This window comes from Macaca fascicularis, chromosome 7, assembly GCF_037993035.2.
Source record: "Macaca fascicularis isolate 582-1 chromosome 7, T2T-MFA8v1.1".
Lineage (NCBI taxonomy): Eukaryota > Metazoa > Chordata > Mammalia > Primates > Cercopithecidae > Macaca > Macaca fascicularis.
Window position 1 is genome coordinate 117599808 of NC_088381.1, and position 18416 is coordinate 117618223.

At 44.6% G+C, this 18416-nt stretch overlaps 1 protein-coding gene, 1 long non-coding RNA gene, 1 other non-coding gene and 1 pseudogene across 10 annotated transcripts in view; 3 read left to right on the forward strand and 1 right to left on the reverse strand.

Annotated features, from left to right (window-relative positions):
• POLE2 (DNA polymerase epsilon 2, accessory subunit) overlaps positions 1-18416 on the reverse strand; it is a 59543-nt gene that overhangs the window by 38143 nt on the left and 2984 nt on the right. For 3 of the 8 annotated variants that reach the window (XM_065548776.1, XM_065548777.1, XM_045396364.2), the window contains exons 1-4: positions 14683-14770; positions 10071-10171; positions 5772-5847; positions 96-173 (exon numbers count right to left, since the gene is read on the reverse strand). In XM_065548776.1, the coding sequence (XP_065404848.1) occupies positions 96-173; positions 5772-5847; positions 10071-10171; positions 14683-14750 (323 nt within the window). In that variant the 5' untranslated portion in view covers positions 14751-14770. Of the gene's footprint in view, positions 1-95; positions 174-5771; positions 5848-10070; positions 10172-13609; positions 13632-14682; positions 14771-18416 lie in introns of those variants that run through there. The other 5 variants (XM_065548778.1, XM_073997346.1, XM_045396369.2 and 2 more) reach the window with 3 other exon arrangements.
• On the forward strand, positions 130-13176 carry LOC123574519 (uncharacterized). Its single transcript, XR_012415769.1, has 2 exons — positions 130-215; positions 12883-13176. It is a non-coding gene; the product is annotated as an uncharacterized lncRNA (long non-coding RNA).
• On the forward strand, positions 2933-3960 carry LOC102129495 (serine/threonine-protein kinase 16 pseudogene; annotated as a pseudogene).
• On the forward strand, positions 11024-11145 carry LOC123575010 (U6atac minor spliceosomal RNA). Its single transcript, XR_006700182.1, has one exon. It is a non-coding gene; the product is annotated as a U6atac minor spliceosomal RNA (small nuclear RNA).

Consider the following 18416-nt stretch of genomic DNA (forward strand, 5'->3'; position numbering starts at 1 on the left):
AAAGGTGAGCCAAAAGTGAAGCAAGAGACTATATACCTTCTGGGAAAAAAAAGTACATTTGAAATTAATTTAAAATCAGTGGATGGCATACTTACGGAAGAAATTTTTTTCTTTCTGAATTGTACACAAAGCGTGGAATATCAAATGCTCCTATGATATTGAAAACGTGCTCTCTGAAAAACATCCCACAAAACACAGACCTGATTTACTAAAACGTAAGTACTCTAGGTGAACATGATAACTTGCATTATAAGTCTTTGTAATAACACACTTTTCACATTTTCTCAGGCCAGGCACACAATTTCTTTTTTTTTTTTTTTTTTTTTTGAGACGGAGTCTCGCTCTGTCGCCCAGGCTGGAGTGCAGTGGCCAGATCTCAGCTCACTGCAAGCTCCGCCTCCCGGGTTCGGGCCATTCTCCTGTCTCAGCCTCCTGAGTAGCTGGGACTACAGGCGCCCGCCACCTCGCCCGGCTAGTTTTTTGTATTTTTAGTAGAGACAGGGTTTCACCGTGTTAGCCAGGATGGTCTCGATCTCCTGACCTAGTGATCCGCCCGTCTCGGCCTCCCAAAGTGCTGGGATTACAGGCTTGAGCCACCGCGCCCGGCCAATTTCTTTCTCTTTTTCTTTCTTTTTTTTTTTTTTTTTTTTAAGACAGAGTTTCACTATTGTTACCCAGGCTAGAGTGCAATGGCGTGATATTGGCTCACTGCAACCTCTGCCTCCCGGGTTCAAGTGATTCTCCTGCCTCAGTCTCCCAAGTAGCTGGGATCACAGGCATGCAGTAGCTGGGATCACAGGCATGCACCACCATGTCCAGCTAATTTTGTATTTTTAGTAGAGACGGGGTTTCTCCATGTTGGTCAGGCTGGTCTTAAAACTCCTGACCTCAGGTGATCTGCCCGCCTCGGCCTCCCAAAGTGCTGGGATTACAGATGTGAGCCACCATGCCTGGCCCACAATTTCTTATAGTGTCAAAAATACTATGGGGTTTAGCTTGTGCATTTTCATCTCAAGGGACAAGAAAGCATTGCCAAAACTCACAAGAAAAAAAAATTAATCAAGTTAACTTCCAGTTAAGAATTTCATCTGTTGAAAAAGAACAATTATATAAACAATAGTCACATCTTAAAGAAATCTCTACTTTTACGAGCTACAGTGTTTTTGTTTTTGTTTTTGTTTGAGACAGAGTTTCGTTCTTGTTGCCCAGGCTGGAGTACAATGGCTCGATCTTGGCTCATCACAACCTCCACCTCCAGGGTTCAAGAGATTCTGCTGCCTCAGCCCCCCGAGTAGGTGGGATTACAGGCATGCACCACCACGCCCGGCTAATTTTGTATTTCTAACAAAGGCAGGGTTTCTTCATGTTGGTCAGGCTGGTCACTAACTCCCAACCTCAGGTGATCCACCTGCCTCAGCCTCCCAAAGTGCTGGATTATAGGCATGAGCCACAGTGCCCGGCCATGAGCTACAGTATTATTAAAGGGTATGATTAAGTTCCAACAAGTTTTATTGTTTTGTTTTTGTTTTGTTTTTTGAGACAGTCTCACTCTGATGCCCAGGCTGGGGTGTGATCTTGGCTCACTGCAACCTCTTCGTCCTGGCCTCAAGCAATTCTCCCGCCTCTCAAGTAGCTGGGATTACAGGCATGTGCCACCACACCCAGCTAATTTTTGTATTTTTAGTAGAGAAAGAGTTTTGCCATAGTGGCCAGGCTGGTCTCAAACTCCTAACCTCAAGTGATCCACCTGCCTCAGCCTCCCAAAGTGCTGGAATTACAGTCATGAGCCACCATGCCCAACCCCAACAATTTAAAAAATCTAAAATGTTTTTTTGTTTGTTGTTTGCTTGTTTGTCTGAGATGGAGTCTACTTCTGTCACCCAGGCTGGAGTGCAGTGGTACAATCTCGGCTCACTGCAACCTCTGCCTCCCGGGTTCAAGCGATTCTCCTGCCTCAGCCTCCCAAGTAGCTGGGATTACAGGTGCCCTCCACCACGCCCAGCTAATTTTTGTATTTTTAGTAGAGATGAGATTTCACTGTGTTGGCCAGGCTGGTCTTAAACTCCTGACCTCATGATCTGCTTGCTTTGGCCTCCCAAAGTGCTAGGATTACAGGCGTGAGCCACCGCATCCTGCCAAATCTAAAATGTTATGTAAAAGTGTCCCAGGAAAAGTTATACAATGGAAAAAGAACCCCCCCCCCAATTCTGGCCATATCTTTCAGACTCATACAATATGTATATAGTGTTAGAGATGGAAAACCAAAAAAAAATATTTAATTTCAGACACTTTTAATAATACAACCATGTTTAAAAGAAGTTAAAAATTTCCACAGCACTATTGTATAAATATCCCAACCTAAAAATCTTTCCTAAAATTATATGTTTATCTCCCAAATTGAAAATGATCAAAAAAGGTTAATGCTACCCTAGAGGTAACAGGTATGGAGTAGCTGAGAATCAGTGAACTTGAGGAAACTCTAGACTCCAGACACTGCTCCACTATTTTCTGGTGGATCAGTCTGAGTAAGTTATTGAACTTCTCATGCCTTCTCTTCATCTATGAGAACAAGAGCCTCTATTGTGGTATGATATAATGATTCTGACAACTGAAGGTACAAAAATCCTTTACCGTTCAGTCCCCACTGGACCTCCATGTGGGTTGGCTGTAACATATAAACAGCCTGACAGAAATAGCCGAGCCAGGTCAGTGAGGAGTGCGGGCTGGCTGACCCTGGCACTGCACACTGAGGCCAGGGATAGGCCTGAGGCTCGCGCCTCCTCTGAAACTGTGCCCTGCCTTTGAGGCCTGGCAGGTGTGGGAGCAGGGGCTGCCCAAAGGTGGGCTGGGGTTGGAGGAAGCAGCCTGGTAGTTGCTATGTGTCCTGAGGCTTTAAGGCACCTGACCCCATCCTTGTTAGAACTGGCGTCACTAGGACCTGTTTACTCTTGATGAGAATCATGATCCCTGGGCACGTAGTGCATTTTCTGGAAGAGCCCACTCACCATGGACCAGCCCTTTGGCAGCCTCAGACAGTCCTTGAGGAGGATGACTGAGACATCATGGGCCACACACTGTGTGCCTTCTCTTAGGGAAATGTCATCATTGACAATAGCTATTTCTTCATCCAGAACCTGGGGGAGGGTGGGTTCAGCTCTGTGGACCTAGTGGAGAGGTTACAGGATGGAGACTTCTACGCCCTGAAGTGAATCCTGCGTCACAAGCAGCAGGACCAGGAGGAGGCCCAGCCAAGAAGCGAACATGCATCGCCTCTTCAATCCTTTACCTCACGGCTTACTGTCTGAGGGAGCAGGGTGCTGAGCATGAGGCCTGGCTGCTGCTTCCGTTCTTTAAGAGAGGTATACTGTGGAATGGAGAGAAAGGCCGAAGGACGATGGCAACTTCCTCACTTATGATCAAATCTTTCAGCTGCTGCTGGGTATCTACAGCAGCCATGAGGCCATTCATGCCAAGGGTTAGGCCCACAGGGACCTGAAGCCCACCAGTATCTTGCTTGGAGATGAGGGGCAGCCAGTTTTAATAGACTTGGATGCCATGAATCAAGCATGCCTCGAGTGACGGTCTCCCACCAGGCCCTGACCCTGCAGGACTAGGCGACCCAGTGCACCATCTCCTACTGAGCCCTAGAGCTCTTCCCTGAGCAGTCACTGTGTCATTGATGAATAGACTGGTGTCTGGTCTCTGGGCTGTGTGATACATGCCACAATGTTTGAGGAAGGCCCTTATGAAATGGTGTTCAGGAAACGTGACAGTGTGGCCCTTGCTGTGCAGAACCAACACAGCATCCCACAAAGCCCCATGCATTCTTCAGGAGTGTGGCAGCTCCTGGCCTCAGTGATCACTGTGGACCTGCTGCAGTAGCCTCACAATGCTTGCCTCCTCAATCAGCTGGAGGTACTGCAGCCCCCAGCTCTTGGCCAGCACACTACCCAAATCTGAACAAAGCAGTGGCCATGTTGAGGAGGTAGCCCCTTGTGCCTTGGAAAGAGGCTCCCATCCCTCACTGGACTCTCTACCCATTCTTTCTTTTTTTTTCTTTTTCTTTTTTGTCTGTCATCCAGGCTGGAGCAGAGTGGCACGATCTTGGCTCACTGCAATCTCCACCTCCCGGGTTCAAGTGATTCTCCTGCCTCAACTTCCCAAATAGTTGAGACTACAGGCATACACCACCATGCCCAGCTAATTTTTGTATTTTTTAGTAGAGATGCGGTTTCACTGTATGTTGGCCAGGCTGGTCTCGAACTCCTGACCTCAGGTGATCTGCCCACCTCAGCCTCCCAAAGTGCTGGGATTACAAGCATGAGCCACTGCGCCCAGCCTGATTTTCTGCTTTCTTACCCCCAAGAGCAACACCTGGACAAGGGGCTTTACTGAGTGGGGGTGAGACAGGGGTTGGGAAAAGGAAAACTGATGGGATATGGTACATGGCTCTGTGCAGGACTGTTGAGCTCATATTATTATGTTCTGCCTCCAAATCTGGGAGCAGGAGAATGTATAAACAGAAGAATAAAGTGAATGCAGATTGATGTGGGGGAAAGTAAGTAAATAAATAAATAACAGGTAACTTTAGGGTAAACAATGAGTAATGTCTATTTTAGGATAATAATCCTTAAACTTTAATACAATCGTTTTGAATTTCTATTGATTGCTTTAGGAACATTCATTATACTCTAGTATTTATTTTATTTTATTTTTTGAGACAGGGTCTCACTCTGTCACCCAGACTGGACTGTAGTGGCATGATCTCAGCTCACTGCAACCTCCACCTCCCAGGCTCAAGTGATTCTCCTGTCTCAGCCTCCCAAGTACCTGGGATTACAGGTCCATCCCACTACTGCCCGGCTAATTTTTGTATTTTTAGTAGAGACGGGGTTTCACCATATTGGCCAGGCTGGTCTTGAACTCCTGACCTCAAGTGATCCAACCACCTTGGCCTCCCAAAGTGCTGGGATTATAGGCGTGAGCCACTGTGCCTGGTCACACTAGTATTTTAAATGAGTTTGCAAGGGTAAAATTAAAAATCCTCAATTTCTGTATTTATTTATTTATTTAGCAGTTATAAGTTCTGACACGGAGAGGATTACAACTTCTGACTAAAATAAAGATAATGACTCCTTTCAGTCACCTCCATTACCCCAAATAGGAAAGAAGTGGCAATGTTAAAACTGTCTCTCAGCCCATTTTCCCCAGTGTTTTCCATGGCAATTCATAATAAAATGCCATGAATTTGGATAGAAGTATCATATCAAGAGGGATATTCACAGAAATAAAACCCAGAAGAATTACTGCCATATAAATTCTTAAACCTAAAAACATGAGATAGTAGAGTCACAAAACTGAGGTCCTACTCTCATTTGCCATTCACCATGTGACCAAGTAAAGTTGCTGAACTTCTCTGGGCATGGTACTTTCCTAAGAGCAAAGTAAACTATACTTCTGAATATTCATTTCAATTCAACTCATTTGTAGCATACAGAATAAAAAGTCAGATCCACTGGCTGGGTAGGCAGCAAAAGTTAGTAATGAATGGTACAGCAACATTGTAACTTCAAATCCTAGGAGAAACCAGTAAAGATGAATCATTTAATAATGAGGTTTACAAAGAAAGCCATTATTTAAAAAGACATACAGAAATAACAACAGCAACCACTGTGGAAATGTTGATCACTAATAATTTTCCAAGACAATAATTAAAACTAAGTGCTCAATAACACCTCCAATGAGGAATAAAGTTAACTGTACCCACATACATAGTTTCATCAACAGACTGACTGCATTCCTGGACTGCTGCTTCCACCACAGATCGTTCAATCATGCTTGATGACACTGAAAAGAGAATTGCAGAGTCAAATTTTAAAAACAAAAAAAAAATTAGTTCTTTCCACAGACAGCTCTTTTCCCAAAAATAATTTGCAAATATTAATACTGGGATTCTCATTATACAGTTTTTGGAGGAAAAAAGTGTTAGGTCAGAACAATAACAAAAGCCTTATCTCAAATACCTTAATTTTCCACTCCAGACTCCCAGTCTGGAGTGCGGTAGCATAATCTCAGCTCACTGAAAAGTTTTCCACACTCAAAGTTACAATACCTTAATATATAATCAAATGCCTTAATTTCCTAAACCCTGTTTAGTTATAAGAACATTTCTGAGCCAGGGTCAGTGGCTCATACCTATAATCCTAACACTTTGGGAGGCTGAGGCAGGAGGATGGCTTGAGCCCAGGAGTTTGAGACCAGCCCAGGCAATGTGGTGAAACCCCATCTCTACAAAAAATACAAAACTTAGCTGGGTGGGTTGGCACACGCCTATAGTCCCAGATACTCAGGAGGCCAAGGTGGGAGGATCACCTGAGCCCAGGGAGGTGGAGGCTGCAGTGAGCTGTGATCATGCCACTGGCATGATCTCAAAAAAAAAAAAAAAAAAAAAAGTTCCCTAAGCTCTCACTTTTAATAAGGTTACATTAGTATAACTTTATCGTTGTAACTGCTCAGTTTCAATGAGCATGATAGTAACAATAATAACAATAGCAGCTACCACTTATTAAGCACTGAGTAAATGTGGGGCACCATGCTCAGTACTTTATTTACAAGCATTATTCCATTAGGTAGACGTCCTGTAAGACTGATGTTAAAATGCCCATATTTTATAGATAGGGAAAATACAACTTTAAGAGGTTGAAAATTTTGCCCAAAAACTAGAAGAGATAGAGAGCAACAAAAACCCAGGTCTGATTCCAGAGTGGGCTCTTTTAATCACTTTGATATGCTGTCAAGCAAAATACCATGTGCCATCTTAAATCAATGTACACAGAGACAAGTATCATTTTCTTTTTCTTTTTTTTTTTTTTTGAGACGGAGTCTTACTCTGTCACCCAGGCAGGAGTGCAGTGGCGCGATCTTGGCTCATTGCAAGCTCCACCTCCCGGGTTCACGCCATTCTCCTGCCTCAGCCTCCCAAGTAGCTGGGACTACAGGCGCCCGCCACCACGCCTGGCTAATTTTTTGTATTTTTAGGAGAGAAGGGGTTTCACCGTGTTAGCCAGGATGGTCTCGATCTCCTGACCTCGTGATCTGCCTGCCTCGGCCTCCCAAAGTGCTGGGATTACAGGCGTGAGACAAGTATCATTTTCTAAATTTATGTAAAGGAATTTTCAAGCAAAGGTATATGTAAAATTCTGCCTTTAGGAATGAAAATGAGATATAAGAACCATTTATCCTATATCACGGAGTATGTTTCTTCCTATATAATTGAAGAGACTAGCATCTATATAACATTAAGAGTGAACTCAGCACTTCTCAGCCTTTTGGCTACCAAGATCAAGTGGAGAGTGAGCCATACCCGCTTCTATCCTTAGGGTGCTATAAATATCAGACTTTTTTCCCGAGGGCAAGAGCATTTCTTCTTTCCATGCCCATGCTTGTGGTATTAAGTATTTAACAAAAAGGTCCCTGAATCCCTATGGCAGTGTGGCAGTGGCAGGAGGAAACATGCTGATACAGTTTTACTGACAGGTTGAATAGAGAGGTCTCTCAGAAAACTCCCCCAGGTATACGGCTGAAATGGACTGCAAATTATAAAACAGCGGAACAGAGGTTTAGTTCATGTATTGGTGGTCCCATTCTAGCTTCTTTGGGCATGTTTCAACAGATGTGAATTTCCAAAAAAGGACACGAAGAAGGAGTGGAGGGGCCGGGCGTGGTGGCTCACGCCTATAATCCCAGCACTCTGGGGGGCCAAGGTGGGTGGATTACCTGAGGTCAGGAGTTCAAGACCAGCCTGACCAATATGGTGAAACCTTGTCTCTACTAAAAATATAAAAATTAGATGGGTGTGGTGGCGTGCACCTGTAGTCCCAGCTATTTAGGAGGCTGGGCCAGGAAAATCACTTGAACCCAGAAGGCAGAGGTTGTAGTGAACCGAGATCGTGCCACTGCACTCCAGCCTAGGTGACAGAGTGAAACTGTCCCCCTCTTACTAAAATTAAAAAAAAAAAAAAAAGGAGAAGAAGGAAGCACTGTGTAGAAAGGAAATGCCTTGAAGGAATTCCCAAACCTCTACCTTCCTGGGTCACCTTATGTTTCATAACTTTGGTATACTCAAGAAAAAAACGACCATCTTTTATAGAATGTGCTTTTCTTGAAATCCACTTCTTCTTTTTTTTTTTTTTTTTAAGACGGAATCTCATTCTGTCACCCGGTCTGGAGTGCAGTGGCATAATCTCAGCTCACTGCAACCTCTGCCTCCCAGGTTCCAGCGATTCTCCTGCCTCAGCCTCCCAAGGAGCTGGGATTATAGGCGCCTGCCACCATGTCTGGCTAATTTTTGTATTTTCAGTAGAGACAGGGTTTGCCATGTTGGCCAGGCTGATCTTGAACTCCTGACCTCAGGCATTCCCACCAGCCTCGGTCTCCCAAAGTGCTGGGATTACAGGTGTGAGCCACCATGTCTGGCCCCACTTATCACAAGCATTATATAATTTTGTACAAATGTCTGTTTTCGGCGGGCGCGGTGGCTCACGCCTGTAATCCCAGCACTTTGGGAGGCTGAGGCGGGAGATCACCTGAAGTCAGCAGTTCGAGACCAGCCTGGTCAACATGGTGAAACCTTGTCTCTACTAAAAATACAAAAATTAGCCAGGTGTATTGGTGCACACCTGTAATCCCAGCTACTCAGGAGGCTGAGGCGGGAGAATCGTTTGAACCCAGGAGACAGAGGTTGCAGTGAGCCGAAATTGCACCACTGCACTCCAGCCTGGGTGACAGTGTAAGACTCCTCGGAAAAAAAAAAAAAGTCTATTTTCTATAGTTTGCTTTCAGTAAAATGCTTTCCAACTCTGTTTAGTATATTCATTATCAGTGCATTAGTAGAATTGCTTTTTATTGAAAAGTTACTATCTCTGCCCTTTAACTTAGACTTACAAAATTAAGTTAAAATGACTAGCCATTCTATTAAAAAAAAAAAAACCCTGAAGAAATTAAGAAGAGATGGCAGCTCTGTTTACTTTACTCTTTTTTCCTCCCAAACATTTAGGAGTACCTCACTTAAATATGACATGGTAATAGCCACTAGGAGAGACAAAGTGACTGTAAAGGACCAGATCAAAATCAGAAGCCAAGTGCAGGAAACACGGTGGTGACACCTCCACTGGGGGAGAGGAACTATAAAAGGGCCCTTGGGGAATATCTTGAGGTTCCAACTAAATTAAAGGTTTGGATGTCTTCAACAGTTAAAATAAAAAAGAAGGCCGGGCGCGGTGGCTCAAGCCTGTAATCCCAGCACTTTGGGAGGCCGAGACGGGCGGATCACGAGGTCAGGAGATCGAGACCATCCTGGCTAACACAATGAAACCCCGTCTCCACTAAAAATACAAAAAAAATTAGCCGAGCGTGATGGCGGCGCCTGTAGTCCCAGCTACTCGGGAGGCTGAGGCAGGAGAATGGCGGGAACCCGGGAGGCGGAGCTTGCAGTGAGCCGAGATCGCGCCACTGCACTCCAGCCTGGGGGACAGAGCGAGACTCCGCCTCAAAAAAAAAAAAAAAATAAAAAAATAAAAAAAAAAAAAATAAAAAAGAAGGCCGGGCATGGTGGCTCCCACCTGTAATCCTAGCACTTTGGGAGGCTGAGGCAGGTGGACTGCGTGAGCCCAGGAGTTCGAGACCAGGCTGAACAACACAGTGAAATCCCGTCTCTACTAAAATACAAAAAATTAGCCCAACATGGAGGTGTGTGCCTGTAATCCCACCTAATCAGGAGGCTGAGACAGGAGAATTGCTTGAACCTGGGAGGTAGGGGTTGCAGTGAGTCGAGATAGCGCCGTTGCACTCCAGCCTGGGCAACAGAGCGAGATTCCGTCCCAAAAAAGAAAGAAAAAAAATTAAAATAAACTAAAGGTATTACCCCTTGGGAAGAAATGCTACCATGCATACATCTTATAACACTGGGACATCTTAATACTGAAGCCTCAACTTCACTATAAATCTACACATCTAACTGAAGATGCAGAACTATATTAACAATTTAGGAGTTATCAGAAAATATTACTTACAGGGTTGCTTTTCAACTGCATCAATTATCTTTTCCAGTTTATCGTCAAGCTCTAATTCACTGATAGACTGCAGAGCTTCTGTGAGGTACTTAATAGCTTCACTAAGAAAAGGTAAGAAAAAATGAGGCAGGTCATTAGTAATTAAAGGCTAAAAGTTTTCTGCCAAAAAGCGGCAAACACTCATCAACCTGGCACTGAAAGGAAGAACACTAACTTCTCTCTTCAAATAGCACTCATCTTTCCTGTGCTTTCTGAACAAAATCATCCTCCTATATCTTGCTAACATAAAGCCTCAAATCACATCGTTCCTCTAAAAAGCCTTCCTAGACCAGCTCTACCTGCTGCAATCTTCCCTTTCTTCTGAAATTGTTAAAAATCATATTTACATATACCTTAGATCTGATATATCACATTAGCCTTGTACTACTTACTACCCTACATTTAAGGCAAGAGTCCATCTGTTTCAATGTCAAGCACCATATCCTGAACATAACAGACACTCATATATTTAATTTGATAATGCACTTGTTCAAAGTAAATTCCAGTAATCACTGTTTTCAATTATAAAATAAGACAAAAAAATAGGCTTGGCCGTGTGCCGTGGCTCACGCCTGTAATCCCCGCACTTTGGGAGGCCAAGGCGGGCAGATCACGAGGTCAGGAGATGGAGACCATCCTGGCTAACACACGATGAAACCCCATCTCTACTAAAAATACAAAAAAATTAGCCGGGCATGGTGGCAGGCACCTGTAGTCCCAGACACTCGGGAGGCTGAGGCAGGAGAATGCCGTGAATCTGGGAGGCGGAGCTTGCAGTGAGCCGAGATCGTGCCACTGCACTCCAGCCTGGGCGACAGAGCGAGACTCCATCTCAAAAAAAGAAAAAGGCTTAAAAAAACTATGACATCTGAATATAATCATAGAAACAACACTCATTAAAATCACATGAATTTGTGTTATATGAAAAGAGAGGTTGGCACTCCCTTTGACAAAGATGGAAGAGGCCCTCGGGCCTGACAATACGCATATTGTTAAGGCACTGCCACCTGCTTCATGGATGAGTCTGACCATCATTAAAAAAAAAAAAAAAAAAATCACAGCTGGGCGTGCAGTGGCTCACGCCTGTAATCCCAGCACTTTGGGAGGCCGAGGTGGGCAGATCACAAGGTTAGGATATCGAGACCATCCTGGCTAACACGGTGAAACCCCATCTCTACTAAAAATACAAAAACAAAATTAGCTGGGCGTGGTGGCAGGCGCCTGTAGTCCCAGCTACTCGGAGGCTGAGGCGAGAGAATGGCGTGAACCCGAGAGGCGGAGCTTACAGTGAGCAGAGATCGCGCCACTGCACTCCAACCTGGGCGACAGAGAGAGGCTCCGTCTCAAAAAATAAATAAATAAAATAAAATAAAATAAAATCACATTAATTCCTGACTTAAATCCCAATAATGATCAGAATGAACAGTATTAACTAGTTACATGCCATTACATGCCATTCTGTATTTGCAGCACACAACTTTACACCTCACATCAATATTATTGCTGATTACCGTATTAAACAATTAGCTAATTACATGCCATTCTGTATTTGTAGCACACAACTTAACATTTCACATATTATTGTTATACTCATCACACTAATTGTTCTATATGTTGGGTTGCTTATTAGTTGTTTTGTGTGTAGGTGTTGCATCTCTCCAATTTATTATAGATAACTGAGAACTGAGTTATTATAGATAACTTTAAAACTGTAACTTAGAAGTCTGTGCCATCCTTCCACAGAGTTCTAAATACACTTGAAAGTGGTCCATAAATATTTGATCACTGAGTCCCTAAAATCATATACATTTTGGGTACGTCTTGGGACAGTTCTTAGCATAGACCAAAACCTGCAAAGCCATACAGGATCTTGCCCCTGCCAAATCCCATTAAGCTCATACCATGTCCCTGGCCTTCCTGGCACTCTCCTCCTGCTTCGGGGTCTTTACATGGCCATTTTCTCCCACTTTTCTCTCCACCTAGTCAGGTCCTGTTCTTTTTTTTTTTTTTTTTTTCTTTCTTTTTTGAGATAGAGTCTTGCTCTCTCACTCAGGCTGAAGTGCAGTGGCGCAATCTCGGCTCACTGCAACCTCCACCTCCCGGGTTCAAGCTATTCTCCTGCCTCAGCCTCCTGAGTAGCTGAGATTACAGGCGCGCAACACCAGGCCCGGCTAATTTTTGTATTTTTAGTAGAGATGGGGTTTCACTTTGTTGTCCAGGTTGGTCTCGAATTCCTGACCTCATGATCCACCCGCCTCAGCCTCCCAAAGTGCTGGGATTACAGGCATGAACCACCACACCTGGCCAAGTCCTGCTCATTCTTTAACAGTCAGCCCAAACCACTTCTGAAGTGAAGTTTTTCCCTGACTCTACAGCAGTTTATACACGTTATTATACACTCTCATAGCACTTCTTTCCTGAAATCCCTTTCACAATTGAGATTAAATAGCTGTGAAATAGTCATTTAATATCCATGGTAGACAGACGTCTAAGATGGCCCCCAATAATCCATTACTCCTAGTAGTTACACCTATGTAATCCCCTGCCCTTAAGTGTGGGCTGGACCTAGTAACTTGTTTCTAAAAATAGAATATAGCAAAAGGGATAGAAAAACTTACTGTATTGTAATTTTGAAAGTAAAATTTAAAAGTGAAAAGAAAAAATTTAAAAATAACAAGATGTCGGGCGACAGAGCGAGACTCCGTCTCAAAAAAAAAAAATAATAATAATAATACTTGAGCTCAGGAGTTCAAGATGTCACTTCCTTGATTAGGTTACTTCAGAGTTACTAGCGGACTCTCTCTCTTGATGAAGCCATGTCGGGGGCACACATGGCAAGCGACTGAGGGTAGCCTCCAGCCAACAGCCTGCAAGGCAATCAGGAACTGAATCCTGCCAACAACTGAATGAGCTTGAAGCGAATGCTGCCTGGTCAACATTTGAGATGATCCATCTTGACTGCAACCTTGTGAAAAGACCCTGAAGTTGAGGACCCAACGAAGCCACACCTGAATTCCTAACCCACAGAAAATGTGAGATAATAAATGTGTACTGTTTTAGCCTCTAAGTTGTGGGGTAATTTGTCATGCAGCAATAGAATACACTATCTGCCCCCTACAAAGCTCTTGCTCTCTCTTGCACCCCCTTGCCTTAGCACAGTGCTTTGCAGCTAACAGATTTAAGTATACTTATGACTGAAATAATTAATGAACAAAAGCTTAATATTAGGTCAAATTCTAAGTGAAAAGAAAGTTAATTCATCAGTTGCTCATGCTTTCAAAATGTCAAGGACCAATTGAACAAAACTCATTATTTTCCCCCAAGGTATATCCATTACTAACCCAAAGTACAGTTAAAAGTCCCATAAAACTCACAAAAACCAACAAAAAATCTACACACACGAGAGCAATAAAAACAGATACAATGAGGTATATCCAGTTCAGCAGGTATTTAAATATGTATAAAATATTGTGTTCTAGGCCAGGCACGGTGGTTCACACCTGTAATTCCAGCATTCTGGGAGGCCACAGCGGGAGGATTACTTGAGCTCAGGAGTTCAAGACCAGGCTAGGCAACATAGCCAGACCCCGTCTCTACAAAAAATACAACAAAAATTAGCCAGGTATGGTGGCCCACGCCTGTAGTCCCAGCTACTTGAGCCCAGGAGGTTGAGGCTGCAGTAAGTCAAGTTCGCATCACTGCCCTCCAGCTTCGGCGACAGTGAGACCATGTCTCAAAAAAAAAAAAAAAAAAAAAAAAAAAAAAAAAAAAAAAACACACACACACAGAGAACTCTAAAACACGTAACAGATTTAATGAGAAAAATCTTGGAAAGGTTAATATGTTCTATAGGTCCTCAGAAACACAGATATGTCCAGGAAACCTGACTTTCACATAAATTGGCAACTGCAGACGTGCGAGCGGGCTGTTTTGGGTCTCTCATCTGATGTCTCAGCAACCTTCCCCGGAGCCTGAGAGCTGACCGGGTCACCAACGCTGATAACCGGCTGCCATAGACAGGTTGCCGCTTCTCGGGCTCAGTTTGACACGTGAAAAGAGCCCGGGCCCGCCTAGAAGAAACATTAAACTCCTTGCACGGGTCGGTGAAACCAAAGAAGGCACGGCAGCCTCAAGATCTTAGAACTTTTTTTTTTTTTTAATGGAGTTTCTCTCTGTCGCCAGGATGGAGTGCAGTCGCGCGATATCGGCTCACCGCAACCTCCTCTTCCTGGGTTCAAGCGATTCTCCTGCCTCAGCCTCCCGAGTAACTGGGACTACAAGCGCGCGCCACCACGCCCAGCTAATTTTTGTATTTTTAGTAGAGACGGGGCTTCACCACGTTGGCCAGGATGGTCTCGATCTCCTGACCTCGTGATCCGCCCGCCTCGACCTCCCAAAGTGGTGGGATTACTGGCGTGAACCACCACGCCCGGCCGCTTCTTAGAACTCTGTCATTTAAGATCAAGCCCCCTCTCCGCGCGCTGGGAGCCGCCGCGGTGCGTCCCGCTGCCGCACGAGGCAGCCGGGCCCCAGCTCTTCCCTCTCGCCCCTCAAGCTGCCCAAGCCCACTCACCCCCGGAGTAGCAAGCCCCGCAACTTAAAGGCAGAGAGCGCCCGGCTCCGCAACCGCTCCGGCGCCATATTCGCGATTTGGCGCCACCGCCGCAGCTCCGCCCCTTCCCGGGCGAGCCCCGGCCCAGCTCCGCCCCCGGACCTGTCCTGGGTCGCGCTCGACCCTGTTACGATCCCTGCTTGGTCCCGGCTGTCTGCGCCGCAGCCACTCACACCTAGCAGTTTGCAACCCCGGACCGAGTAGGCTGAAAGTGGAGATCACCTCGCGCTCCTTTGCTGCCGGGAAATTGAGGGCCAGAGCGTCTTCCCTGGTGTCGGGCTGCGTTGAGCCAGCCACAGCGCTCTCACCGCTGCCCTAGACATTCCACGACTGCGGCCGAGCTTCCCGGACCCAGGATCCCCCTTCTTTGAAGGCCGTGAGAGCTGTTGGGTTCCCTACTTCGCACAAGCTCTGGAAATACTGTGCCTCGACATTTACTGGAAGCTGTTATAAATCTTCATCGCTCCCACCTACCCCATTTTTATTTAACTTGAGGGCTTCGTATGCGCCATGCACTGTCATAAGCACTTTAAATGTATGAATTGATGTGTTGCTCATGACAGCCCGATGAGCTGTGTGCTGTCTTTTCCACAACAGCCTCATTTTACAGATGAGAAAACTGAGACACAAAAATGGTAAAGGACTTGCTCAAGATGAAACGACGAGTTAAGTGGTGGAGTCAGGATCTGAACTCAGGTATTCTGATTCCAAGTGGACTGTCAATCCGCCACACTTTAAAACGCTTGCTCCAATGAGTTGACTAAACCATGGAGTACTTATAAGTAAACACGCGGCCTATAAAACATGAGGATGAGGCCGGGCGCGGTGGCTCACGCCTGTAATCCCAGCACTTTGGGAGGCCGAGATGGGCGGATAACGAGGTCAGGAGATCCAGACCATCCTGGCTAACACGGTGAAACCCCCGTCTCTACTAAAAAATACAAAAAACTAGCCGGGCGAGGTGGCAGGCACCTATAGTCCCAGCTACTCGGGAAGCTGAGGCAGGAGAATGGCGTGAACCCGGGAGGCAGAGCTTGCAGTGAGCTGAGAAACGGCCACTGCACTCCAGCCTGGGCGACAGAGCGAGACTCCGTCTCAAAAAATAAAAATAAAAAAATAAAAATAAAAATAAAACATGAGGATGATTTCGCAGTACCAATATAAAGTGACCTCCAACGTATACGGTTTTTTTTCTTTTTTAAAAAAGCGCAGTTTAATGAAGGAAGGGAAACAAAAATATATGTATTAGTTTTTGCATTTTAAAAAACCTCTGGGCCCGGGCGCAGTGGCTCACATCTGTAATCCCAGAACTTTGGGAGGCCGACGCTGGCAGATCACTTGAGGCCAAGAGTTCGAGAACAGCCGGGACAACATCGTGAAAGCCCGTCTCTACCAAAAAAAGAAAATACAAAAAAACACAAAAATTAGCCAGATGTGGTGGCGCGTGCTTGTAATCCCAGCTCCTGAGAGGCTGAGGCAGGAGAATCTCTTGAGCCTCGGGGGCGGAGGGTGCAGTGAGCCGAGATCATGCCACCACTCCAGCCTGGACAACAAAGCAAGACTCTATCTCAAAAACAAAAAAAGCCCGGCGCAGTGGTTCACGCCTGTAATCCCAGCACTTTGGGAGGCCGAGGTGGGTGGATCATCTGAGGTCGGGAGTTCGAGACCAGCCTGACCAACATGGAGAAACCCCATCTCTACAAAAATACAAAAAAATTAGCCGGGTATGGTGGTGCATGCCTGTAATCCCAGCTACTCGGGAGGCTGAAGCAGGAGAATCGTTTGAACCCGGGAAGCGGAGGTTGCCCTGAGCCAAGATGGCGCCATTGCACTCCAGCCTAGGCAACAAGAGCCAGACTGTCTCAAAACAACAACAACAAAACAACTCTGGAAGGTTAAACCAGAGACCACAAAAATGATTAACTATAAAGGGGTGAGGCGATAGGGATGAAAGTGAAAACTTTCTTTACAGTGAGACTTTTAATGCATGTGTATGTCTTATGTATTCAAAAAATAGAAAATAAAAAGGTGAGCTTAAAATTGAATGCATACTAAAACCAATACACCTAATTGCATATTAAATTGGTAACATAACATCACAAGTGATTTTTGAACACAGTTCTCTTTATTTAGTGAAATATTTTTCAAAGACAAAAAGTACAAATAAATTTTTAATTTTTATGTAAGAAAGGATAGGAGATAGGAATAGAAAGACATACAGTTAATTCTCATTACTGTACCTGTGATAGTTAGATTTTATAAGTAGCCACCAACAAATAATTAGTGAATACTAAACCATTGCTACTAGGGGAAGTACAGAATTAAGTTCCTGTGAGCGTCTGGTGACAATGTTTTCATCAACTGACCAATATATAACCTTGTTTTATGTGTGTTTTTATTTAAAAACATCTTTATATTGTGATTCATTAGCACTGAACTCAGGGCCAACAGCCCTATAACTCATAGCTGAAGGAAGCTTATTTATTACATGTGTTTTCTCCATAAGGCACATTACAACCTTCTTGTACCTTCAAATACTAGACAAAACTTTAGCACTGTGCTTGGAGGCAACTTTAAACAGCAAAATCACCAACAAAAATAGCAAAAATGCTGAAAATACAGCACTAAATGTACCAGAAAAGGGACATTTACTTATAGTATGAGAGATGACACGAGAAGGCAGTGTCACTCTGTTTAACCTCATCTGGGAATGTACGTGATAGGCAACTCAAATGTTCTGCTTCTCTATGCATGTCCTCAAAAGACCATGAAAGCTTCCAACATTGATTTGGGCATTACAAATAAATGTTAGTGAATAGGTGAATTTGCGAATAAGGAATGCACAAATAATGGGGATTATCTGCTTACCCCCTAGAAGGATGAACAAGGAATAAATGGTTACCTATGGGCAGGAAAGGAGGGGGAATAGGGACATAAAATGATAAAGCTATTAAGTAAAGTGTTTTAGGAAATGGATATTTGCACAGTCCCAAAATATCATCCTCCGGATAACTGATAATTATACAGGGGAAAATGCACTTTTACAATGGAACATTCAGAGGTTACCACCTTAATCAAGTATCAAACTTAGCAGGAGAATTGCTTGAACCCAGGAGGCAGAGGTTTCAGTGAGCTAAGTTCATGCCACTGCATTCCAGCCTGGGCCACACAGTGAGACTCTGTCTCAAAAACAAAAAACAACAACAAAAACCGGCCATGGGCAGTGGCTCACACCTATAATCCCAGCACTTTGGGAGGCTGAGGTAGGCAGATACCTGAGGTCAGGAGTTTGAGACAAGCCTGGCCAACATGGTGAAACCCCATCTCTATTAAAAATACAAAAATTAGCCGGGCGTGGTGGTAGGCGCCTGTAATCCCAGCTATTCGGGAGGCTGAGGCAGGAGAATCATTTGAACCTGGGAGGCGGAAGTTACAGTGAGCTGAGATTGTGCCACTGCACTCTGCCCTGGGCGACAGAGCAAGACTCTGTCTCAAAAAAAAAAAAAAGACTAAAAGAACTTAACAACCAAATGCAATAGGTAAGCTTTGATTGGGTCCCAGTTTGGAAGAAAAAGCTATAGTTATAATACAATTCAGGAATTCTGAATATCAAATTATATCAAGAAATAACAGCCAAGCGCAGTGGCTCACGCCTGTAATCCCAGCACTTTGGGAGGCCGAGGCGGGCAGATCAC